General features: G+C 42.8%; 2 protein-coding genes across 4 annotated transcripts in view; both read left to right on the top strand.

The window, feature by feature from the left end:
• LOC139413120 (amyloid beta (A4) precursor protein a) overlaps positions 1 to 13,056 on the top strand; it is a 40,987-nt gene extending 27,931 nt beyond the window's left edge. For 2 of the 3 annotated variants that reach the window (XM_071160195.1, XM_071160197.1), the window contains 9 exons: positions 2,267 to 2,400; positions 2,618 to 2,692; positions 2,999 to 3,157; positions 3,400 to 3,528; positions 3,939 to 4,038; positions 7,820 to 8,044; positions 8,258 to 8,403; positions 10,220 to 10,366; positions 11,016 to 13,056. In XM_071160195.1, coding sequence (XP_071016296.1) covers positions 2,267 to 2,400; positions 2,618 to 2,692; positions 2,999 to 3,157; positions 3,400 to 3,528; positions 3,939 to 4,038; positions 7,820 to 8,044; positions 8,258 to 8,403; positions 10,220 to 10,366; positions 11,016 to 11,117 — 1,217 coding nt within the window. In that variant the 3' untranslated portion in view covers positions 11,118 to 13,056. The remainder of the gene's footprint in view (positions 1 to 2,266; positions 2,401 to 2,617; positions 2,693 to 2,998; positions 3,158 to 3,399; positions 3,529 to 3,938; positions 4,039 to 7,819; positions 8,045 to 8,257; positions 8,404 to 10,219; positions 10,367 to 11,015) is intronic. The other variant, XM_071160196.1, reaches the window with a different exon arrangement.
• Positions 13,057 to 22,159: 9,103 nt separating this feature from the next.
• LOC139414178 (ATP synthase peripheral stalk subunit F6) lies at positions 22,160 to 25,923 on the top strand. The gene is made up of 4 exons (XM_071162065.1): positions 22,160 to 22,244; positions 22,651 to 22,821; positions 24,959 to 25,086; positions 25,815 to 25,923. Exons 2-4 carry the CDS (start codon positions 22,652 to 22,654, stop codon positions 25,841 to 25,843), a joined length of 327 nt encoding a protein of 108 aa, XP_071018166.1. The 5' UTR covers positions 22,160 to 22,244; position 22,651; the 3' UTR covers positions 25,844 to 25,923.
• The last annotated feature ends 214 nt before the right edge of the window (positions 25,924 to 26,137 follow it).

Genomic DNA, 26,137 nt, shown 5'->3' with positions numbered 1-26,137 from the left:
AGGGCCGCTACGCCACTGCTTATAACCACAAGTTAAGTATAAATATAACAAATCTAAAATGTCCAATAAATGTTAACAGATAAATAGAAATCCAAAATGGATGGTGTTGAGAGATAGATGGGAGAGGTTGAATGGAGCTGAAGGGTGGGACTAAAAACAAGATAACCAATGTAAAACATACCGGGTCTGTAAAATGTTTATAGGTTCAGAAATTTGTGAAATAGCACAGTTACAAATAGAAATCAAACTGGATGGACATCAGAAATAGAGGAAGGACTAAAAACAAACAAAATATAACTATTGTAAAATAGATTGTCTGTAAAATGTGTATAAGGTAGACGCTTAAGTGTTATTGTGTGTGTGGATATAGTTACCCAAAACATATATTGGGGAAATGGTACAGACAATGACTTTGCTTCCAGAAATCCACCCCTTAAACAAATTCAAAATGTTATCTGGTTTGCTAACTGCTAGCCAAGGGGCTAGATGTAAAGATCAAGCTTGTTGGTTACAGCAAAGACATTCAATTCCCTCCTAGATCAAGATCCCGGTTACGTAGTTTTTTATATATTATAATATTATTTATTTAAATAAATAGCGGCCGTTGTGTGCACATTCGGTAATACTGTATGCACTTGTATGGTACAGAAACAGTATGACTGTATGAAAATCTAGATACCGTCCAACCCTAGTTTACTGTACACATGGACAAATACATTCACACACACACATCTTTTAACCTGTTTGTGGGTTTTAGAAGACACTAACACCAGTGATTTCACCTGTTTCCCCCCCACTGATTCCGTATGAGCGGACAGAGTGCGCGCGACAGATGGAAGGCAAAAGTTTCTCTCGCGCTGATTCGAGTGTTGTGTGAGGCAGTGACCTGACAGTCAAGTGTGTGAACGATCCATTCAGCGATGGATCACTCTCGCCCTCCTCCTCCCCCTACTTTCTGTATATCTTATGTCTCCCACGCCCTCATTCTCTCACTAATCCTGTCTTTCACTCCATCTCACCTCCTCTGTAGCAGCCTCTGAAATTGTGTGTGTGTGTGTGCGCGCGTGTGTGCGCGCGCGCGAAAGACAGTGTTGTGGTTCCACCAGCTAGCAATCCTCTACCCTCACATTTAGACTTCCAAGTGAAAATTGTGTTAACGGTTCTGCTTTGTTCGGATCGCAAAAAAATGCTCTTGGTTGTTTTGGGACTATTGAGTGTCTGTGAAAGGAAGTCGTGCTTATCTCTGAGACAAACCTAAAACAAAAAAAACATGCTTCACATGACACACACACAGGTTCCAAAGTATCAAATCAGCGCTTCCTTATTCATGTAAGAAGTATTATATATTTATGCTGTTCAATGTTTAATCAAGGATGATAATGATAGGTACAGTATGTCACGTAATGTAATACACACACTAGCCTGGGGATATTTTACAACATCGTTCCTCTCGGAATGATATTACATATTATACAATTGACTTTTTCCTGTCAAATGGATCACAGGTCATGCAAGGTATCCCAGCCTTAAGGCATAACAGCTTTTTACTCGCTTTTTCTGTAGTCAAATAAATGGGCAAATTGCTAAAGTAACTCTTCTAGAGGATTTTAATCAAACGTCTAAATGACTTGGGAGTGTCTATGGCAGTCACATTAATGGAAGAGATTTGTTTTAAAAATATATATATTTTAAAGAAATCACGGTTGGAATATTCCCGGAATCTGGCCGGAACAAGCAGGAAATCTGGAATCCTCCAACCAGGACACACACACACACCAGCCACCCTTCAAACACACACTTCTCTGCTTTTTCACTCTGTGTTGTTTACTCTCGTTCACTCGCTCGATTAATCACTAACCAACCTGTTGTTGCTAACACTTGTATTATTAATCGTCTAGCTTTAGTGTTTGCTATTATGGAGCTGCTACATAGTGTTGGTAGTTTGGAACTTCTGTGTTTTTACTTTGTTTATTGGTATTATATTACTGCCTCCGGATCCTTATTTCAGTCGAGTCAAATACTCTGAAGGCACTTATCGTAAGTCACTCTGGAAAAGATGGTCTGGATTTTGAAGAGGAAAGCAATGAAAGAAAAGATTCCCGGGGAAGGTGAAGGAACAATGGGGAATGGGGGATACCTGAAGACCAGATTGTAAGAGTCATTTTCTAAATTTCTCTCCATCTCATCCCCTTCTCTCTCTCCTCCCTCTCCTCAATTGCACCCGCACCCCCTGTCCTCCATGTCCATTTACCCCTCCACCACCCAGTGCCCACCGCCACCCCCAGCCCTCCCGACGCCGTGGACCGTTATCTGGAGACGCCCGGGGATGACAACGAACACGCCCACTTCGCCAAGGCCAAGGAGAGCCTGGAGGCCAAACACCGCGAGAGGATGTCCCAGGTAGGATAGAGGGAGCAAGAAGGGGTAGGGGTGGAGGGTGGGAAAGACGGAGGGAAGGGGCGATAAAGAGGCGTTGAGAGTGGAACGGGGAGGGTGAGGGGTGAGGTGAAGGGAAGGAAGCAAAGACGCGGTCGTGGTGAAAGATCATGTATGACTATACCCGGAAGGAAGGAGTTAGATACAGCAGTAACGTGTCTTTCTTCTTGTATGTGTGTAGGTGATGAGGGAGTGGGAGGAGGCCGAGAGGGAGGCCAAGAGTCTACCTCGTGCTGATAAGAAGGCTGTCATCCAGGTCAGACACACACAGAAGATACTGATTGAGCATTTATGAATATGTTTGAGTGACTGTCAATGTCATAGCTGTTGTGTGCGTGTTGAGCATTTATGAATATGTTTGAGTGACTGTCAATGTCATAGCTGTTGTGTGCGTGTCTGAATATTTGATAATAGTGTGGTAGGTGGTAGTGACTTTTTAATTTGAGTGTGTATCATATACTATGTGTGTCTTATCATGAACCCATCATCTATGTTAAATATGTGTGTATATTAAATGTCATGTTGTACAGTATAATAATGTGTGTGTGTGTCTCTCACACAGCGTTTCCAGGAGAAGGTGGAGGCCCTGGAGCAGGAGGCAGCCAGTGAGAGGCAGCAGCTGGTTGAGACCCACATGGCCCGGGTTGAGGCCCTGCTCAATGACCGCCGTCGCCTGGCCCTGGAGAGCTACCTGACCTCCCTGCAGGCCCAACCACCCAGGGTAGGTAGAGAGTACATAGTAACAGAGTATAACACACACACAGTGTTGCCTGGCCCTGTAGAGCCACCTAACTGCCTAGCCACCCAGGGTAGGGACACACACACACACACACACACACACAGTACATATGGATCATCCTACCGTTGTCTTAATCCTCCCACACACAGACCGACGTTCTGACTCATATCTCTCTCGCTCCCGCTGTCTCTCTCCCTTTTTCCCCTCCTTCTCCTTCCCTCTAGCCTCGTCATGTGTTCAGCCTATTGAAGAAGTATGTCCGTGCAGAGCAGAAGGACAGACAGCACACCCTTAAACACTTTGAGCACGTCCGCATGGTCGACCCCAAGAAGGCCGCACAGATCCGACCCCAGGTAATAAGCCCACTAAAGGCCTTTAAAATAATAATACTTTAATTCACATTTAAATATGTTTTACATGGTGATAGTAATTTTGTTGTCATTCTCATGAAGGCTGAAACATTTTGATTTGATCTTGAATCAAATCAAAGATTTTTATTGATGCCCTTATTACTTTTTGTATGCACCTCGTCTCACGCTGGTTGACCACTTTCTAGTTCTCTCCAGTGCAGAAACAAAATAATTTCCATTTATACCGGATAAAATAATAAACCTAGAAACATCATCCACCCCCAATGCCAAATGTGCTCACACACACAAACACCTATACACCACTGAAGGGTATTTTGGTAACCTCCTGACATGTACAATGTATGGCTCACAGAAGATGGCTTGTATTAAATAGCATTCAAATGTACTTGTAGGTACTGACCCACCTGCGTGTGATTGAGGAGAGGATGAACCAGTCCCTGGGCCTGCTCTACAAGGTGCCCGGAGTGGCCGACGATATCCAGGACCAAGTTGGTGAGTTTTTTTTCTTTCTTCCCAGTCTCATTTCTCCTTCATTAACCAGGTAAAGGTTGACTAGGTCTGTGTGTAAGCATTAACTGATATGAACCAGTAACCTGCCCTCATCCACACTGTCACCAACCACTATCCATAGTTTATATCCACAAAACCCTCATCCACTTTTTCATTCATGCTACAGATAATCATAACATCATGACATCTCTCAATTCTCACCTACACCTCCGTCAAATCTATAACTACTTCTTCCCGCTCCCCCCCTCCCTCCATCTGTGTTTGTCTGGGTCTTGAGTTGTGTGCGTCACCGAGCCGTCTGAGTCCGTCTCAGACTGTCTAGTTTCCCCCTTCTCTCAGGCTGCTCCCCTGCCCTCTGCGCGCGCACACACACACCGCCTCCCAGCAACAAAGACATTGGTTAGGTTTTCTCCAGTCATTAAAACAAATGAGAACAGAAAGCGACCTTGTTTCAAGTGAAGTGTCTGAGGAAGCCTTAAAGGGTGCGTCCCAAATGGAACCCCATTCCCTATATAGTGCACTGATTTTTGACCAGGGCCCATGGGGTACCTACAGAGCATTCTGAAAGTATTCAGACCCCTTGACCTTTTTACACATTCTGTTAGGTTACAACCTTATTCTAAAATTGATTTAAATCGTTTTTTTCCCCCATCATAAATCTATACACACTACCCCATAATGACAGAGCAAAAACAGGTTTTTATACATTTTTACAAATGTATAAAAAAATGATATTACATTTAAACAAGTAATCAGACCCTTTACTTTGTTGAAGCACCTTAGGCAGCGACAACAGCCTTGAGTCTTGGGTATGACGCTACAAGCTTTGCACACCTGGATTTTGAGTTTTTCCCATTCTTCTTTGCATATCTTTTCAAGCTCTGTCAGGTTGGATGGGGAGCGTCGTTGCACAGCTATTTTTCCGTTCTCTCTCCAGAGATGTTCGATCGGGTTCAAGTCCGGGCTCTGGCTGGGCCACTCAAGGACATTCAGAGACTTGTCCCAAAAGCCACTGCTGCGTTGTCTTCAAATCAAATGTAATTTGTCACATGCAACGAATACAAAGGGTGTAGACCTTACAGTGAAATAGTAACTTACAAGCCCTGAACCAACAATGCAATAAATAATAACATCTAAATAAACTGAAGTATAAAAGAATCCATATAAAAACCAATAGAAAAATAACTAAGGAGCAACAATAAAATAAACAGCGAGAGGCGAAGAGCACTTTTTTTTGTCCATTAAAATAACATCAAATTGATCAGAAATAGTGTAGACATTGTTAATATTGTAAATGACTATTGTAGCTGGAAACGGCAGATTATTTTTAAATGGAAAATCTACATAGGCATACAGAGGCCCATTATCAGCAACCATCACTCTGTTCCAATGGCACATTGTGTTAGCTAATCCAAGTTTATCATTTTAAAAGGCTAATTGATCATTAGAAGACCCTTTTGCAATTACTTTAGCACAGCTGAAAACTGTTGGTCTGATTTAAAGAAGCAATTAAACTGGCCTTCTTTGGACTAGTTGAGTATCTGGAGTATCAGCATTTGTGGGTTCGATTACAGGCTCAAAATGGCCAGAAACAAAGCACTTTCATCTGAAACTCGTCAGTCTATTCTTGTTCTGAGAAATGAAGACTATTCCATGCTAGAAATTGCCAAAACTGGAGATCTCGTACAACGCTGTGTACTACTCCCTTCACAGAAGGGCTCGAACTGGCTCTAACCAGAATAGAAAGAGGAGTGGGAGGCCCCGGTGCACAACTGAGCAAGAGGACTAGTACATTTAGTGTCTAGTTTTAGGAATAGATGCCTCACAAGTCCTCAACTGGTAGCTTCATTACATAGTACCTGCAAAACACCAGTCTCAACGTCAACAATGAAGAGGTGACTCTGGGATGCTGACCTTCTAGGCAGAGTTCTTCTGTCCAGTGTCTGTTCTTTGGCCAATAATAAAAAGATTAAGATGGGCAAGTCTGAGATGGCTTTTTCTTCAACTCTGCCTAGGTAGGTTACCTTGGTGTTCTTGGGCACAGAGACTGGAGTGGTTAGCTTGAAGCATGTTGGTATTACAGACTCGGTCAGGAACAGGTTGAAAATGTCAGTGAAGACACCTGCCAGTTGGTCAGCGTATGCTCGGAGTACACATCCTGGTAATCCGTCTGGCCCTGCGGCCTTGTGAATGTTGACCTGTTTACTTACATCGGCTATGGAGAGTGTGATAACACAGTCGTCCGGAACAGCTGATGTTCTCATGCATGCTTCAGTGTTGCTTGCCTCGAAGCGAGCATATAAGTTAGTGGGGCAAAAATGTATTTAGTCAGCCACCAATTGTGCAAGTTCTCCCACTTAAAAAGATGAGAGGCCTGTAATTTTCATCATAGGTACACTTCAACTATGAAAGACAAAATGAGAATCACATTGTAGGATTTTTTATGAATTTATTTGCAAATTATCGTGGAAAATAAGTATTTGGTCACCTACAAACAAGCAAGATTTCTGGCTCTCAGACCTGTAACTTCTTCTTTAAGAGGCTCCTCTGTCCTCCACTCATTACCTGTATTAATGGCACCTGTTTGAACTTGTTATCAGTATTTTCCACCATAATTTGCTAATAAATTCAATAAAAATCCTACAATGTGATTTTTCTGGATTTAAAAAAAAAAAATTTTTTTAATTTTGTCTGTCATAGTTGAAGTGTACCTATGATGAAAATTACAGGCCTCTTGTCTTTTTAAGTGGGAGAACTTGCACAATTGGTGGCTGACTAAATACTTTTTCGCCCCACTGTATTTAGCTTGTCTGGTAGGCTTGTGTCTTGGCTGTGTGCATAGGGTTGTTGTCCTGTTGGAAGGTGAACCTTCGCCCCGGGTCTGAGGTCCTATCATGAAGGCCTGATTTGTGGAGGGCTGCAGAGAGGGTTGTCCTTCTGGAAGGTTTTCCTCTCCACAGTGGAACTCTGGAGCTCTGTCAGTGGCCATCGGGTTCTTGGTCACCTCCCTATCCAAGGCCCTTCTCCCCCGATTGCTCCGTTTATCCGGGCGGTCAGCTCAAGGAAGAGTCTTGGTGGGTCCCAACTTCTTCCATTTAAGAATGGAGGCCGCTGTGTTCTTGGGGACCTTCAAACCTTCCCCAGATCTGTGCCTTGACTCAATCCTGTCTCGGAGCTCTACGGACAATTCCTTCCACCTCATGGCTTAATTTTTGCACTGTCAACTGTGGGACCTTTTTATATAGACAGGTGTGTGCCTTTCCAAATCATGTCCAATCAATTGAATTTACCAATCAAGTTATAGAAACATCTCAAGGATGATCAATGGTAATAGGATGCAGCTGAGCTCAATTTTGAGTCTCATAGCAAAGGGTCTGAATAGTTTTTTTTATATTGATGACGGAAAAACAATTATTTAATACATTTTAGAATGAGGCTATAATGTAAACAAAATGTGGAAAAGGTCAAGGGGTCTGAATACTTTCCCGAATTCACTGTTTATAGGAAATGGTGGACATTTGAGACATCCATATTCTAGTGATCCTATATTCTTGTCTTTGTATGTACTAATAAATAATCGTAAATGTTCAATTACACAGTCATTTACCATTCTATTGCAACAGTATTAACGGTTTCTCTCCTTTTCTCTCTACCCTTGTTTCTTACACCTTCCACCCTCTCCTTTCTATTCTTCTCTCTCTTAATCCTCTCTGCTGCTGTCTTTCACCCTCTTCCCCTTTTTCCATTGTTCTTCTTTCTCCAGAGTTGCTGCAGAAGGAGCAGGCAGATATGGCCCAGCAGCTGTCCAACCTGCAGAGTGATGTGCGGGTGAGCTACGGCAATGATGCCCTGATGCCTGACAGTCTTCCAGACAGCACCAGGGCCTCCCTGGACCTGCTGCCCCAGGAAGAAGACCTGGGCATGGGCCTGGACGGACTGGGCTTTATCCACCCCGAGAGCTTCAACCAGGTCAACACCGATAACCAGGGTAGGTGTGCCTAAAGCTATGATCAATACACACACAGTCAGGGTGGGAACAGACCGAACCAGGGTAGGTGTACTCTACATACAACCACACATTAAATGTACCGAATCCATAACTGATTGTAGATCGCTGTCAGGGTCTTGACAGGGATGAGATCAAAGTGAAACTATATTAAGATACTCATCCTTCCTTTTCACTTTCTCTCGCTCTCCCTAGTTGAGCCTGTGGATGCCCGCCCTATTCCTGATAGAGACTTTCCAACACGACCAGTGTCTGGTCTGAAGCCAGAGGAGATCCCTGAGCTCAGGATGGAGGCAGAGGAGAGGCACAGCACCGGATTCGAAGTGCACCACCAGAAACTGGTATCTACACACACACACACACCACTTATTTTAGTATATTTACACTCTTTTCATAAATGGCCAGATACAAGCATCACGGAGTTATCCCAGACATATCCATGCCCATAAGGGTATGTCTAGCCATATGTATTGGCTAACCGTTGGAATGGTAACCAAGGCCTGCCGAGATGACCAGGGTTAGTAACTGGCGTCTGCGTTGCCAGGATGTTAGTTTCACACCAGCGCTAATTTATAAATGTCCTCAGATGAACACTGTCTGAAATTGAAAACGCACACCTGCCAACATGCACGCATTTTGCGTACCAACTACATAATTCTCTGTCCATGTACGCAGGTATGGGATCTGAGTTAAAAGTTCACAGAAATGAATAGGGCCTGATTTTATTTTTTAAACATTTTAATAAAACAATAAGTAAATCTAACATCCCGATTCTTGAGCTGCAACACACAGACATGTGTCAACAGACATGGAGATGAATACATAATTATTGGACGTAGCTACCCCGTGTCTGCCCCTCCTGTTTGCTGTGATGCTAAGTTTGCTGACTCAGCTGTACGTAAACACATGGACAAATGCCTTTTCGACTGCGTTGTGGAAAGGTAAACACTAATTGTTTCAATTTAGCTCTCGCATTTACGAGTGACAGAAATGAAATGTGAATATGAAAAACAACTGGTTGCGTTTGTGCCAGTGTGATGTATATTTAATTCTGCGTCCCATAAGTTGTATTCTCCACGTAACATTACGAGGATCACGCAACCTGAGACTGTAATTATGATCCACGTCACAAAAAAAGCATTACAAAAGTATAATCAAAAATAAGTATAAACATCTTGGAATTAAATGGATTCGGGAGTTTAGAGGACTGCTCAATGAAGAATGAATGAGTCTGGTATTAGCTATAGAGGCAATGCTTATAAAATGCCTTTGCACTAGCTTTGACATTTTATCAATTTATATCATTAGTTTTTATATTTTCAAAATGATTTTGCTTTTAGTGTTGATTAGGAACAATGTCTAAAAAAGCCAATACTTGTGAGCTGGCCCTATTGATTGTCCCTGTTTGAGAGATGGCCCTGTTTTGTAGAGACTAAACTTGGGGGCATGTGCTAAGAAAAACATGTATAGATCATCATCTAGATTCTACACTGTACATGTAATGGAATAAACATACAGACAATCTGTGCTAATTCCCCAGAACATATATTTCTTGTATATGTTCTGTACTTATCAGTATGAATCTTTTCTTTATGTTTTGTAAATACCTTTCAGAGGACTGAACTGAACCAGGTGTGCTCCATCATGTTTGTCTAAGCACATGAATCTCCAACTCGTCGCGCGTGCGTCTGGTACTCTAAAAGGTTGGACAGGGTGGGCCGATCTGAAACCGCGACACGCATACATTCACACTTAGAAAAACAAGCGGCGTTTCGTGCCCAATTTAAATCTCTCTTATACATTTTGGTAATTTTCCTCATTAAATAAGGGAGAAAATTGATTATGTAACAGTCATATTGTATAACATAACTTTAAGCTTACCTCTAAAAATCCCTCTAATGTAACTCTGAACCTTAATCCCAAACACCCTCAACTTTACCGCGGCCTCTTTTAACACCTAAACAGCAATCCTAACGTTAGATTACAAATCGTCTTTTTGTATTCCATCCAAACCCCAAATTATTCCTACTCTCTCCGACTTAATTTCACCTTAATGCCTTGAACTCCTGACCCCAGATCAGTCTGCATAAATCCAGTCAGTATTTGTGATTGGTTGTGCAGTGTGATTTTACAGTCCCTCTTTCTCTCTCTCTTGAGGTGTTCTTCGCCGAGGATGTCGGCTCTAACAAGGGCGCCATCATCGGGCTGATGGTGGGAGGCGTCGTCATAGCGACCGTCATCGTCATCACCCTGGTGATGCTGAGGAAGAAGCAGTACACGTCCATCCACCACGGAGTCATCGAGGTGAGGAGTAGAGGAGATGTGTGTGTGGACTTGTATTACTATCCTAGTGGGTACCGGAAATCCCCAAAACGTCCCCACAAGGATAGTGAAACGAGGGGAATTCTCCCACGAGGATGAAGGTTAGGAGGTAGGGTTAGGGGTTAGGACAATAGGATTTTGAATGGAAATCAATTTTAGGTCTCCACAAGGATAGTAAAATATATGCTATGCGTGTACTGTTCTGGACGTTGGCTCAGTATTTCCTTTGTCTCTATTTCTGTTTATGAGTTTGAGACTTTAATCTAAAGTCTGTGTAGAAGGTTAACAGTGCACATGTACTGTGTCAGCATGGGTACGAATCTATCCTACTGCATCAGTAAACATGTAAGGAGTGGGAACAGCCCCCACTCGTTACACTATTGCTGGTTCTTTTTTGTTGTTTATGACTCATTCCACAGAGGGGCGACTATCTGCGGGTTTTCACTCCACCCTTGTACTTGATTGATGAATTAAGGTCACTAATTAGTAAGGAACTCTTCTCACCTGGTCTTAATTGAAAGGAAAAAAACAAAAACCTGCAGACACTAGGCCCTCCGTGGAATGACTATGAACCCCTGGTGTACGAGGACATACCATATCTTGTGTGTAACACATCTCTCTGTTTCTGCAGGTGGATGCAGCAGTCACCCCTGAGGAGCGCCACCTGTCCAAAATGCAGCAGAACGGCTATGAGAACCCCACCTACAAGTTTTTCGAGCAGATGCAGAACTGAGGAATGACAAACCCCCTCACCCCTATGACCACTACCCAACCCCTCTAACCCTCCACACCCCTATGCCCTTAACACTATCCCCACTCCAAACCAACCCTACCCTCAAGCAGTGCAGGTTGGAACCAGGCACCACTATCACTCCTGGTGTAGATGGAGACTGTCCCCTTCAACACTGGTCCAGAGTCTGTTTTTAGTTTGATTTGGAATGAGTTGGGGAATGGATTTGAACAGAGAGATCTGACTCCAGACCAGTGTTATTTAAGGGGGCATTCTCTGGCTGTAGTGCCAGCCACACTGTCCCCAACCCTACACTACTGCATTCTCTATACACTGGGGAATAGGTGAGGTCTATGGGTCAATGAAGCCTCCTATCCTTCCTTCCTCCTTCTTTCCTTCTCTGTGCATTCTTATGACAGCTGTGCTGTGTTAGGTCACACAAGGCTAAAATGATGATGATAATGATGATGATGTACTCTGAATGAGCTCTTTATTTTAGTTATTCTATCGTTTTCGGTTTTGTTTTTCAAAAAATAAATTAAAATTAGAAAAAAATCATATGTAAAGAGAGGTCTTTTTTTTTTTTAAGTTGCGTGTAATGTAACAAAGTAGCCGTTCCTATTTAGTGCATGATGACAAATTACGATGGGGTTATTATTGAGAATAATAAAATATCTTTCTGCGTCTCCAGAGAGGTTCTCACATCGAGATGATCATTCTAGCAGGATTGTACATTTAGTATCTTTCTCGTGATTACGTGACTTAAATGACATTGGATAAAAACACATATATGAATCTCGGTGAATGGGCTCTCTGCTTGGATATCATGTTAAATACACTGTAAGAGAGATCTGTGCTTTTTGGATTTAAGTTTCTTCCTTTTTTATTTCAACCATGCTATGTTCCTAAAACTGCGGGGGGGCTGGCTTGATCCGTATTTGTATATTATATTATCGTATGAATTATGATTCTTTAGTTTATTGCGCTGGCATCCTATTGCGTTTTGCAGACGTTATGAATCAGCCCTATTTAATTTTTGATTTCTTTCTTTGATTCCATGTTGTCGTGTGTTTTTTTCTTTTTAAGATTGGGGGGGAGGTATGTGGCGGGAAGGCCGGTTCCAGCCGGGGGAGAATGGAGGGACGGGGGTGGATGACTCTGTGTTCTCCAGTCTAGTTAGAATTCTTGTTCCGGTTCTATGTTTCCGCTAGAAATAAACAAAGTTCTCCTCCTCTGTACATTTGTTTGTGATATATAAGAACAATCCAATACCATTTTGGGCTTACTTATTCTTCCCAATCTGTTCCTTTCTTGCTTCGGCTCATCCTTCTCTCTTTCTCTCTCTCTCTGCTGAGACTAGAAACGGAGCAGGGCCGGTGCCTGGGGAGGGTGCATGTGAAATATTGAGAGAAGGAAGGATTGAGGTAGAGGGAATTACTAGCTGTTCCAGATGGATAGTCAGACAAGCAGTCTGTAAATTGAATCTCCAACCACCCTCCTCCCCTCTTTCCCCCTGCTTCAGGCATGCGACTCACCTCTCTCAAGCACTTGTCTAGAGCCAGCCATACGACGACCTCTACCGTGGCCTAGAAGGCAACTTTCAGCGGGTTAGCAGGGCCATCCGGTAATTGGATGGACTACAGTTTCAGTGAGAAGTAGTGCAAAATATAGGCCTGTGATAGGGTGCCATTTTGCGACACAGTACTAGACTTAAGGCAGTGTTGTGGTGGTGTGTAGAGTGTCCTTTGCTTGGGTTTTCAGAGGATGCATTACCTCACCATAGTCAGAATAAGGCAGTATAGAGTTAGAGAGAGCAGGGTTTCTTTCTTTATTTCTCTGTGGCTTTATTTCCACTGTGTGTAATTGTGCAAGCCATTTGCTTTGACTGGGAAAAACGCTTTCTACACTGTATTCCATAAATAAAGTTTTGAACGTACATACAGCTCTCACTGAGTCATGGCTCCTAAGTCTTGGGGGATGGGGATATTTTCACTACTGTAGTGTGTTATGAATTATGCAATACCTCCTTTTAAGCACAGGACCAAATGATTCCCTGATCTAGATTTTGTTTTCTAATGATACATTAAAAAATATATTATTTCACTTTTTATTTAACCAGTTAGGCCAGTTGGGAACAAGTTTTCATTTACAACGGCGACCTGGCCAAGATAAAGCAAAGCAGTGTGACACAAACTACACATGGGATAAACAAACGTACAGTCAATAACACAATAGAAAATTCTATATACAGTGTGTGCAGATGTAGTACGAGGGAGGTAAGGTAGGCAAGGTAAGGCAATAAATAGGCCATAGTGGCAAAATAATTACAATTTAGCAATTAAACACTGGAGTGATAGACATTTATAAGATGAATATGCAAGTAGAGATACTGGGGTGCAAAGGAGCAAGATAATAAAGAACATGGGGATGATATCGTTTAGGACCGTGAGCGCGGCTGAGGTGCACCCATGACCAGCTCGGAAACCAGATTGCATAGCAGAGAAGGCATGGTGGGATTCTTAATGGTCGGTTTTTAACTTGGCTTTCGAAGACTTTAGAAAGGGAGGGTAGGATAGATATACAGTTGAAGTCGGAAGTTTACATACACTTAGGTTGGAGTCATTAAAATTTGTTTTTCAACCACTCCAGAAATGTCTTAACAAACTATAGGTTTGGTTAGGACATCTACTTTGTGCGTGACACAATTACTTTTTCCAACAATTAATTACAAACAGATTATTTCACTTATAATTCACTGTATCACAATTATAGTGGGTCAGAAGATGACACACTAAATTGACTGCCTTTAAACAGCTTGGTAAATTCCAGAAAATGATGTCATGGCTTTAGAAGCTTCTGATAGGCTAATTGACAATTTTAGTCAATTGGAGGTGTAGCTGTGGACGTATTTCAAGGCCTACCTTCAAACTCAGTGCCTCTCTGCTTGACATAATGGGAAAATCTAAAGAAATCAGCCAAGACCTCAGAAAAAGAATTATAGACCACAAGTCTGGTTCATCCTTGGGAGCAATTTCCAAATGCCTGAAGGTACCACATTCATCTGTACAAAATAGTACAGAAGTATAAACATCATGGGACCACGCAGCCGTCATACAGCTCAGGAATAAGATGTGTTCTGTCTCCTAGAGATGAATGTACTTTGGTGCGAGAAGTGCAAATCAATCCCAGAACAACAGCAACAGACCTTGTGAAGATGCTGGAGGAAACAGGTACAAAAGTATTTATATCCACAGTAAAAACTAATCCTATCGACATAACCTGAAAGGCCGTTCAGCAAGGAAGAAGCCACTGCTCCAAAACCGCCATAAAAAAAGCCAGACTACAGTTTGCAACTGCACATGGGGACAAAGATTGTACTTTTTGGAGAAATGTCCTCTGGTCTGATGAAACAAAAATAGAACTGTTTGGCCATAATGACCATCGTTACATTTGGAGGAAAAAGGGGGAGGCTTGCAAGCCAAAGAACACCATCCCAACTGTGAAGCACGGGGGTGGCAGCATCATGTTGTGGGGGTGCTTTGCTGCAGGAGGGACTGGTGCACTTCACAAAATAGACAGCAACATGAGATGGGAAAATTATGTGGATATATTGAAGCAACATCTCAAGACATCAATCAGGAAGTTAAAGATTGGTCGTAAATGGGTCTTCCAAATGGACAATGACCCCAAGCATACTTCCAAAGTTGTGGCAAAATGGCTTAAGGACAACAAAGTCAAGGTATTGGAGTGGCCATCACAAAGCCCTGACCTCAAGCCTATAGAAAATGGGTGGGCAGAACTGAAAAAGCATGTGCGAGCAAGGAGGCCTACAAACCTTACTCAGTTACACCAGCTCTGTCAGGAGGAATGGGCCAAAATTCCCCAAACTTATTGTGGGAAGCTTGTGGAAGTCTACCCAAAACATTTGACCCAAGTTAAACAATTTAAAGGCAATGCTACCAAATTGAGTGTATGTAAACTCCTGACCCACTGGGAATGTGATGAAAGAAATAAAAGCTGAAATAAATAATTCTCTCTATTTTGACATTTCACATTCTTAAAATAAAGTGGGCATCCTAACTGACCTAAAACAGGGAATTATTATGAGGATTAAATGTCAGGAATTGTGAAAAACTGAGTTTAAATGTATTTGGCTAAGGTGAATGTAAACTTCCGACTTCATCATGTAGGTCTGTAACAGTTTGAGTCTAGAGTGTCACCCCCTTTAAAGAGGGGGATGACCGCGGCAGCTTTCCAATCTTTAGGGATCTCAGACGATACGAAAGAGAGGTTGAACAGGCTAGAGATAGGGGTTGCAACAATTGCGGTGGATAATATTAGAGAGGTTCCAGATTGTCTAGCCCAGCTGATTTGTAGGGGTTCAGATTTTGCAGCTCTTTCAGAACAGCTATCTAGATTTGGGTGAAGGAGAAATGGGGAGGCTTGGGCAAGTTGCAGTGGGGGGTGCAGAGCTGTTGACCTGGGTAGGGGTAGCCAGGTGGAAAGCATGGCCAGCCGTAGAAAAATGCTTATTGAAATTCTTGATTATAGTAGATTTATCGGTGGTGACTGTGTTTCCTAACTTCAGTGCAGTGGGCAGCTGGGAGGAGGTGCTCTTATTCTCCATGGACTTTACAGTGTCACAGACATTTTTGGAGTTTGTGCTACAGGATGCAAATTTCTGTTTGAAAAAGCTAGCCTTTGCTTTCCTAACTGCCTGTGTATATTGGTTCCTAACTTCCCTGAAAAGTTGCATATCGCGGGGGCTATTCGATGCTAATGCAGTACGCCACAGGATGTTTTGTGGTGGTCAAGGGCAGTGAACCAAGGGCTGGCTATACAGTGAGGGAAAAAAGTATTTGATCCCCTGCTGATTTTGTACGTTTGCCCACTGACAAAGAAATGATCCGTCTATCATTTTAATGGTGGGTTTATTTGACAGTGAGAGACTGAATAACAACAAAATCCAGAAAAACGCATGTTAAAAATGTTATAAATTGATTTGCATTTTAATGAGGGAAATAACTATTTGACCCCTCTTAATCAGAAAGATCTCTGACTCCCAGGTGTCTTTTATACAGGTAATGAGCTGAGATTAGGAGCACCCTCTTAAAGGGAGTGCTCCTAATCTCAGTGTGTTAACTGTATAGAAGACACCTGTCCACAGAAGCAATCAATCAATCAGATTCCAAACTCTCCACCATGGCCAAGACCAAAGAGCTCTCCAAGGATGCCAGGGACAAGATTGTAGACCTACACAAGGCTGGAATGGGCTACAAGACCATCGCCAAGCAGCTTGGTGAGAAGGTGACAACAGTATGTGCGATTATTCGCAAATGGAAGATACACAAAAGAACTGTCAATCTCCCTCTGCCTGGGGCTCCATGCAAGATCTCACCTCATGGAGTTGCAATGATCATGAGAACGGTGAGCAATCAGCCCAGAACTACACGGGAGGATCTTGTCAATGATCTCAAGGCAGCTGGGACCATAGTCACCAAGAAAGTAATTGGTAACACACTACGCCGTGAAGAACTGAAATCCTGCAGCGCCCGCAAGGTCCCGCTGATCAAGAAAGCACATATACATTCCCGTCTGAAGTTTGCCAATGAACATATGAGACCAAAATGGAGCTCTTTGGCATCAACTCAATTCGCCGTGTTTGGAGGAGGAGGAATGCTGCCTATGACCCCAAGAACACCATCCCCACCGTCAAACAAGGAGGTGGAAACATTATGCTTTGAGGGTGCGTACGTTTTCCCTTACAACTATATTCTAATCATGTTTAAGTTAATTTCCTTGGAAAGATAACTGCCATGTGATTCTCCGCCAATGCTACTCTATTTCAATAAGACCACACGTCCTACTCGACTCACTTTATCTCACACACCCAACTAGGAGACGACGACAATCTTTGGGACATCTCAGGGCTTCATGCCCTCTTCTATCCATCTTCTCCATGCATGGTGAAAGTCAGGTTTGGCAAGGTACAAGGTGGAGGGGGTGGTGGAGTATATATTTTTCTCAACTTGATATGATAAAAAAAAACTTTAATGGATGTAAAGTGCAGTAAAAACCGGCGGGAATAAGAGTCTATAAAATCACAATAAAATGCATCATATCAAATCAAATCAAATTTATTTATATAGCCCTTCGTACATCAGCTGATATCTCAAAGTGCTGTACAGAAACCCAGCCTAAAACCCCAAACAGCAAGCAATGCAGGTGTAGAAGCACGGTGGCTAGGAAAAACTCCCTAGACAGGCCAAAACCTAGGAAGAAACCTAGAGAGGAACCAGGCTATGAGGGGTGGCCAGTTCTCTTCTGGCTGTGCCGGGTGGAGATTATAACAGAACATGGCCAAGATGTTCAAATGTTCATAAATGACCAGCATGGTCGAATAATAATAATAAGGCAGAACAGTTGAAACTGGAGCAGCAGCACGGTCAGGTGGACTGGGGACAGCAAGGAGTCATCATGTCAGGTAGTCCTGGGGCATTGCTCAGGTCCTCCGAGAGAGAGAAAGAAAGAGAGAATTAGAGAGAGCATATGTGGGGTGGCCAGTCCTCTTCTGGCTGTGCCGGGTGGAGATTATAACAGAACATGGCCATCATATCCACTCTAAAATTGTTCCTCCCGAATCATGGGTTTCAGTGATGGAATGTCCACCGACCTGAGGGTAAATCTGCGCCCCCAGAACAGCCATCCTCTCCTCTACTGTTCTCAATCCTGAAAGCTCATGTATTTAGTGTGTGTGTACGTGGTGAGTCTGTCTGCCATCTTGACGTCAAGGTTTTGAATGGTCTGAAGTTTCCTGACATGAGACCTCCCCACGATACACCAGGCTGATGTAGCATTCTCAAAGAGCGGCTGGATGTATCTCTGGTACACTCTGACGTCTGTTCCGGACATGGCTCCTCCTTTTCTTCTGCAGAGTACCCTCAGGTGGTTCTTTCACTTCCTTCCCTCCTCCTCCAGGCATTCTATATGGGCACTCCAGGACATTTGTTCTTGAAATGTGACCCCAAGGAACTTAGCCTTTAGGGTCTTCTGCAGTGCCTGTAGATATAGTTGAAGGTGCACTTGCTTGGTTCTTTTGGGGTTTCTGGAGACGAGGTCTTCAGGGGGTTGAACTTGAGCCGCCACAGATTGGCCCAGTTCTCGATCTCTGTTATGCTCCTCTGTAGCTTTTTTCCAGCATGGGAAAAGGCCCAATAATAGTGGCCCAATAACAGGTCGTCTGCGAACTGGGCTACTTGTCCCTCTCTTAGGTTGGGGTAATAAATATCACAGATGTACATTAAAAACAGTAGAGGACTGAGATAAAGCCAACTAGGAGACTAGAGGTAAATGCCAATTTATGCTTGCTCTGGCAATGCGACTCAGAGGCTTCGTGCGGTTGGTGTGACGCAACACCAAATCAAGCTTTGTACCGCATCGGAGTGCGCCTCCCAAATTTTGTAACCATGCGGAGAGCTCCATATAGCTCCGCATTGACATGATTGGCTGACGGTAGGTGGGGGCGGTATATCCTGTATAAACACAAACTCACTTCCTTGACAACAAACATGGAGAACTTTGATGAAAGGCTCAGAACAAGTTCACAAATAAAAAACATATTTATGAAACCTTGTGTCGGGTTTTCGAAGATACGAAAATGAGTTTGAACTCCTGGAAAGAGATTGGGGAAATATATGGAAATGTCTGCTCTACTCAAAATTACAACCATCTAATTGCAGCATTACCACAAAAATGGAAGAGGCAAGTGGAAGGAGGAGAAAGTAAGTCTGTCGGACCTGCATTAAAGACAAAAATTGTCTAAAGAAAATTGTGATAAATAAAAAAGTATATCAGTCCCGCCCCCCCCCCCCCCCCCTAAATTCTTGCAACCAATATAATGTTATAATGTTATATACAGTGCCTTGCGAAAGTATTCGGCCCCCTTGAACTTTGCGACCTTTTGCCACATTTCAGGCTTCAAACATAAAGATATAAAACTGTATTTTTTTGTGAAGAATCAACAACAAGTGGGACACAATCATGAAGTGGAACGACATTTATTGGATTTCAAACTTTTTTAACAAGTCAAAAACTGAAAAATTGGGCGTGCAAAATTATTCAGCCCCCTTAAGTTAATACTTTGTAGCGCCACCTTTTGCTGCGATTACAGCTGTAAGTCGCTTGGGGTATGTCTCTATCAGTTTTGCACATCGAGAGACTGAATTTTTTTCCCATTCCTCCTTGCAAAACAGCTCGAGCTCAGTGAGGTTGGATGGAGAGCATTTGAACAGCAGTTTTCAGTTCTTTCCACAGATTATCGATTGGATTCAGGTCTGGACTTTGACTTGGCCATTCTAACACCTGGATATGTTTATTTTTGAACCATTCCATTGTAGATTTTGCTTTGTTTTGGATCATTGTCTTGTTGGAAGACAAATCTCCGTCCCAGTCTCAGGTCTTTTGCAGACTCCATCAGGTTTTCTTCCAGAATTGTCCTGTATTTGGCTCCATCCATCTTCCCATCAATTTTAACCATCTTCCCTGTCCCTGCTGAAGAAAAGCAGGCCCAAACCATGATGCTGCCACCACCATGTTTGACAGTGGGGATGGTGTGTTGCTTTTACGCCAAACATAACGTTTTGCATTGTTGCCAAAAAGTTCAATTTTGGTTTCATCTGACCAGAGCACCTTCTTCCACATGTTTGGTGTGTCTCCCAGGTGGCTTGTGGCAAACTTTAAACAACACTTTTTATGGATATCTTTAAGAAATGGCTTTCTTCTTGCCACTCTTCCATAAAGGCCAGATTTGTGCAGATCTGTCCTATGGACAGAGTCTCCCACCTCAGCTGTAGATCTCTGCAGTTCATCCAGAGTGATCATGGGCCTCTTGGCTGCATCTCTGATCAGTCTTCTCCTTGTATGAGCTGAAGGTTTAGAGGGACGGCCAGGTCTTGGTAGATTTGCAGTGGTCTGATACTCCTTCCATTTCAATATTATCGCTTGCACAGTGCTCCTTGGGATGTTTAAAGCTTGGGAAATCGTTTTGTATCCAAATCCGGCTTTAAACTTCTTCACAACAGTATCTCGGACCTGCCTGGTGTGTTCCTTGTTCTTCATGATGCTCTCTGCGCTTTTAACGGACCTCTGAGACTATCACAGTGCATGTGCATTTATACGGAGACTTGATTACACACAGGTGGATTGTATTTATCATCATTAGTCATTTAGGTCAACATTGGATCATTCAGAGATCCTCACTGAACTTCTGGAGAGAGTTTGCTGCACTGAAAGTAAAGGGGCTGAATAATTTTGCACGCCCAATTTTTCAGTTTTTGATTTGTTAAAAAAGTTTGAAATATCCAATAAATGTCGTTCCACTTCATGATTGTGTCCCACTTGTTGTTGATTCTTCACACAAAAAATACAGTTTTATATCTTTATGTTTGAAGCCTGAAATCTGGCAAAAGGTCGCAAAGTTCAAGGGGGCCGAATACTTTCGCAAGGCACTGTAGATGGGGGGATACAACCTTACCAGCTCTGCAGATCTTGCTGCGATGAGACAGAATCATTGGATAATTTGTTTTGGTACTGTCCATATGTAGTTTTGTTTTTGGTCGCAAGTTCAGGAATGGCTGAAGAATTGCAACATTTACCTGGAGCTTACTCTGCAAATAGCACTGCTGGGTGATTTAAAGTAATTTGATTAATAATATAATAATGCTCTTAGCAAAAATGTTTATCTTTAATTTACAATATGTAGAATCTATGAGAATAGAAAGTTTCAAAACTTTTGTGAAACATCAGAGTACAGTTGATAAATATGTGGCAAGTTGTAGAAACATCTCAAGGATTATCAATGGAAACAAAATGCTCCTGAGCTCAATTTCAAGTCTCATAGCTACAAAGGTCCTGGATGGCTGGGAGCTTGGCCCCAGTGATGTACTGGGCTGTCCGCACCACCCTCTGTAGCGCTTTGCGATCAAGGGTGGTGCAATTGCCATATCAAGTGGTGATGAAGCCAGTCAAGATGCTCTTGATTGTGCACCTGTAGAACTTTTTGAGGATCTGAGGGCCCATGCCAAATCTATTCAGCCTCCTGAGGTGGAAGAGGCGCTGCCGTGCCATGTTCATGACTGTGCGGCTGTGTGTGGACCATGTTAAGTCCTTAGTGATACGTTTGCTAAGGAGCTTGAAGCTCTTGACTCGCTCCACAACAGCCCCGTCGATGTGGATGAGGGCATGCTGTCCCCTCTTTCTCCTCTAGTCCTCTATCAGCTCATTGGTCAAACTGACTTTGAAGGAGAGATTGTTACCCTGGCACTACACTGCTAAGTCATTGACATTCTCCCGAAGTAGTCTCTGACTGCCTGCTCCCACCCTCTGCATGAAAAATTCAGACTGTGCTGCAATGATCTCTATCAGGTTCTGCAGGCATCCCGTGGGAATGTAGCCCTCTAGTTTGTACCCATTTAAGTTGGCCTAGACTAGGCTACAATTATGTACCTCTTTTTCTGAGAGAGTAGGAAGGTATGTAGTTGAAAAGATAAGTATGTTTTTGTCCTGTTTGATTTTGCTTTGATCAACTCCACATGATTGCGTATTGTCATGTTATTGTAACCCATGTAGTATTTTATTTGAGTAGGAGATCATAGACAATTAAAATCAGATTCATGAGATTAAAACAATCAGTAGGTTACTGGTGCACACTGTAAATCCAATTTTCAATAGCCTAAAGAAAAACCAAATAGATTTATAGGACTGTACAACGAAGTTGAGGGAAAGACGAAATCGTTGGTGTAAATCCAGCAAGTATGTTTTTCGTGTGACAGTTGTTGCTTTGCCACAGGGGCAAAAACATGCACCTTCAAGGCATTTGACTAGTTTGATTTTCACTTCAGAATAAAATACCAAATAAGGTAGCAAATAAAGCATCGTTATTATGTGGGTGATATGAAAGCTGTGCACATTGCTATGATAAAAACGATATAGCGCTGAAAAGAACAGGGCTGTAGATATGCGCAGCCAGGACGCACGTTGATGTTCCGGAACGCGATCGATTGAAAAATAGCCACAATGCAAAGCGGTTTATCACAGTGGAAGTAATCACTGTCAACGAGTGTCAAATCCAAGGTGAGTGGTGTTTTTACAGCGGAATTAAACGCCTTATAATCGTTTTCATTGTATTAACGCCAAATCTTACATGTTCGTCATATTCATGCTAATACAAGTCATAGCCAGCCGGTAAGAGAGTCGACTAATACTGCAACTTCCCCCAAAATACTGTAAATTAGCTAGGGTCATGTATTTTTGTTGCCTCAGATGGGTGAATGGAAGATATGCACAGGGTTGGGTTCCCACTAGTTCCCACAGCCACGCTAGCGAGGAACCGTTAACTAGCTAGTAACGTTAACTTCAGCTAGCTACTGTACACGCACGGTTTATCTGTCGCCAGTAATTTACATGTTCAGCTTAGCTAGTTTGGTAGCGTCACTGTCAAACTTAACAGTTGTCATTTGTCCCTCTCTCCGTTTGACAGTATGGCGCTTCGTAAACTATTCCGGCTGTCCTCGCTGTTGCGCTCCGCGGTGTCATTGACACTGCGCAGGAATTTCGGCCTGTCTGCTGTCCTCTTCAACCGGGCCAAGGACCTGGACCCTATCCAGAAACTATTCCTAGACAAGATCCGCGACTACAGCACCAAGAGCAAGTGAGTGCGATAAATAACCGCACTATTTGTCCTACTGTCACTACTGCTAACTTACTTGTTTCTTCATGTTGGTAGGCTATGCATTAGCTAGGCTTATGTGGAATGACCCGGGATGTCATGACAGAGATGGTGGCAGGCAGTCTGCACGTCCTTTTAGCGCTGCAGAGCTATTTTCAGAAGGCAGGGCCATATGTTCAGTAGGCGAACGCTGTGGGATGTTGCAAATAAAAATGTCGGAGAACAGAGCTAGCAGACTTGATTATTGATTATACAGTACATGTCAGAGTCGTGTTCATTCTACCTGATATATTTCTATCTGAACGTTCCACAATGTTGTGCACCTTCTGAACCCGGTCCTATATGCCTAGATGGCAAGATCCATGAACCGCATAGGATGCTGAAGGTGCTTTTATAGGTTATATATGTCTGACTCGCTATAGGTTATTATAATTATAGGGCTGACTAGTTATGTGGTTTCTTGAGCTCACCCACTGCAACAAAGGTAGGGCTTCCTTGACATGTCTTTGCTTGATGCTTGGTGCTCACGGAATAAGTAGGCAATTAAACAAACACTCAAACAAGCAACTGAAGCAGGATCTTTCTTATTTCTGTAGATATACAGTGTATTTGGAAAATATTCAGACCCCTTGACTTTTTCCACATTTTGTTACGCTACAGACTTTTTCTAAAATGGATTACATTTTTAAACTCATCATCAATATAGACACAGTACCCCATAATGACAAAGCGAAAACAGGTTCGTAGAAATGTATTAAACAAAAAACATACCTTATTTACATAAGTATTCAGACCCTTTGCTATGAGACTCGAAATTTAACTCAGGTGCATCCTGTTTCCATTGGTCATCCTAGAGAATTTTCTACAACTCAATTGGAGTCCACCTGTGGTAAATTCTATTGATTGGACATGATTTGGAAAGGCACACACCTGTCAATATAAGGTCCCACAGTTGACGGTGCATGTCAGAGCAAAAACCAAGCCGTTAGGTTGATGGAATTGTCCGTAGATTTCCGAGACAGGATTGTGTCGAGGTACAGATTTTGGGAAGGATACCAAAACATTTCTGCAGCATTGAAGGTCCCCAAGAACACAGTGACCTCCATCATTCTTAAATGGAAGAAGTTTGGAACCATCAAGACTCTTCCTAGAGCTGGTCGCTTGGCCAAACGGAGCAATCCGGGGAGATGAGCCTTGGTCAGGGAGGTGACCAAAATCCCAATGGTCACTCTGACAGAGTTCCAGAGTTCCTCTGTGGAGCTGGGAGAACCTTCCAGAAAGACAACCATCTCTGCAGCACTCCACCAATTAGGCCTTTATGGTAGTAAAAGTTGTAGTCCTCAGGAAAAAGGCACATTACGGCCAAAAAAGAGGTACCTAAAGGACTCTGACCATGAGAAACAAGATTCTCTGGTCTGATGAAACCAAGATTGAACTCCTGAATGCCAAGTGATACGTCTGGAGGAAACCTGGTGCCATCCCTAAGGTGAAGCATGGTGGTGGCAGCATCATGCTGTGGGGATGTTTTTCAGTGTCAGGGACTGGGGCAGTAATCAGGCTGAGGGAAAAGATGAACGGAGCAAAGTACAGAGGTCCTTGATGAAAACCAGCTACAAAGTGAAGGGGTCTGAATACTCTCCAAATCCACTGTATATGCATGATTTATAAAGCCAGGCACATTTAATAGTAAGGTTACTGATTTCTAGACCTAAATAAGTTGGTTTCCTCACTTTTCTTAGGAAAACAGCCCTTGCCTTATTGTGTCTCCCCTCATTCTGCAGCTGTCTCCGCTTTATGCTCGTTAACCAATATGCCTGTTAACTTTGCTATTATGCACATAGTAACATGGTCTAGGAAAAGGTGCCAATTCAACAGCGTGTTTCAGAACCGTGGACAGCGGCCATCCCCACGGTCTCCACAATGGATTAGTCCACTCACAGGGGCAAATCAGACCGGTGTCTTGTACACAATGATATATATCTATATATATTTTTGCTAATGCTCGAATAAAGAATTATCAGTCGACTAAATGGGGTCAGTCCTAAACAACAGAGTAGTGTATTCCATGCTACAGTGTTGTTTTTAAAAGGTTCCTTCCCCATCTTTCTCTTTTCTCCAGGGCTGCAGCAGGTGGGATTGTTGATGCAGGCCCCTCTTACGAAAAGGGTGTCTCAGAGGAGATCACCAAACTGCAGAGGTTATACGGGACTGGTGACCTCACCAAATTCCCTGACTTCAAATTTACAGGTTCGTTAAGGCCATGTACTGCAGTATAGGACTGGGGCGATTAACTGAAAATGATCAGACATTTTACTGACATCATTAATAACGACAAGTTGCCTACAGTAGAGAAATGTGACGTTTGAAATAATATGGGCGATTACTAATGGAACAATAGATAGCTACGACATTTAAAGTGTAATAGAAAAAGTAACTGGGGTGTAAATTCATTTGAACAAACGTGTCGTTTGATTTCTCATTATTGTGATATGGATGTCACCCAGCTCTACCGCAGTAGTAGCATTTCTTGGTAGCTTAGTCATAGCCTAAATTGTACTACCCCCATCTCACCCTACGTAGCATACTCCATTCTATGCTTAAAAGCAGGGGTGTCAGTCATTTCATGGTGGTTCTAGTGTACGCGTGTTTTTTCCTTTCAGTTAATACCTAGACAACCAGTGAGGGGAGTTCTTTACTAATTAGTGACCTTAATTCATCAAGTACAAGGGAGGTGCAAAAACCCACAGACACTCAGCCCTCCATGAAATGAGTTTGACACGGGTGGATTTAAAGGATTCATTCACCCTCAACCAGGGTTGTATTCTTTAGGCACCAAACAAAAAAATATATATACAAAACATGAAAGGAACTACCGGAACAATAAACGCTTGTTATTGTTTTGCAAAGTGTTTCACTACGGTATGCACTAATGAATATGACCGAGCATTTCTCAATCTCCCTTCTCTCTTCTCCAGAGCCCCAGCTGCAGGAAGTGGCCAAATGAACACTGGCCACGACAACGTTGTCCCTGTCCTACATGTCACAACTATTAATGTACTATTTAATAAATGAAGTTGGATTAAATGTGAGAACATTTTTGTTTTCTTACGCTAATCAGTCAAAGGGTTATAGTAAGAGTTTTGCAAACCATGTTCAACCTTACATGCTTGCATTTTTGATTGATAACATATGATGTTATCATGATATGATGTGGTCACACTACAGTCTCGCTCGCCTGACTCATGGCACTCCACCCTGTTCCAGCGGCTGTGGGGAAAAGACCACATGGTGAGAAATG

Source organism: Oncorhynchus clarkii, chromosome 7 (genome assembly GCF_045791955.1).
Source record: "Oncorhynchus clarkii lewisi isolate Uvic-CL-2024 chromosome 7, UVic_Ocla_1.0, whole genome shotgun sequence".
In the NCBI taxonomy this organism is placed as follows: domain Eukaryota; kingdom Metazoa; phylum Chordata; class Actinopteri; order Salmoniformes; family Salmonidae; genus Oncorhynchus; species Oncorhynchus clarkii.
The sequence above is the reverse complement of the archived record's forward strand: the minus strand, read 5'-3'. Positions and strand labels throughout refer to the sequence as shown.

Bases quoted from the DNA above. Each gene is read 5' to 3' on its own strand.
- LOC139414178 (XM_071162065.1), top strand. From the start codon at position 22,652: ATGGCGCTTCGTAAACTATTCCGGCTGTCCTCGCTGTTGCGCTCCGCG. The intron at 22,822-24,958 runs GTGAGTGCGATA...TCTTTTCTCCAG, and splicing joins GACTACAGCACCAAGAGCAA to GGCTGCAGCAGGTGGGATTG. The intron at 25,087-25,814 runs GTTCGTTAAGGC...TCTCTTCTCCAG, and splicing joins CCCTGACTTCAAATTTACAG to AGCCCCAGCTGCAGGAAGTG.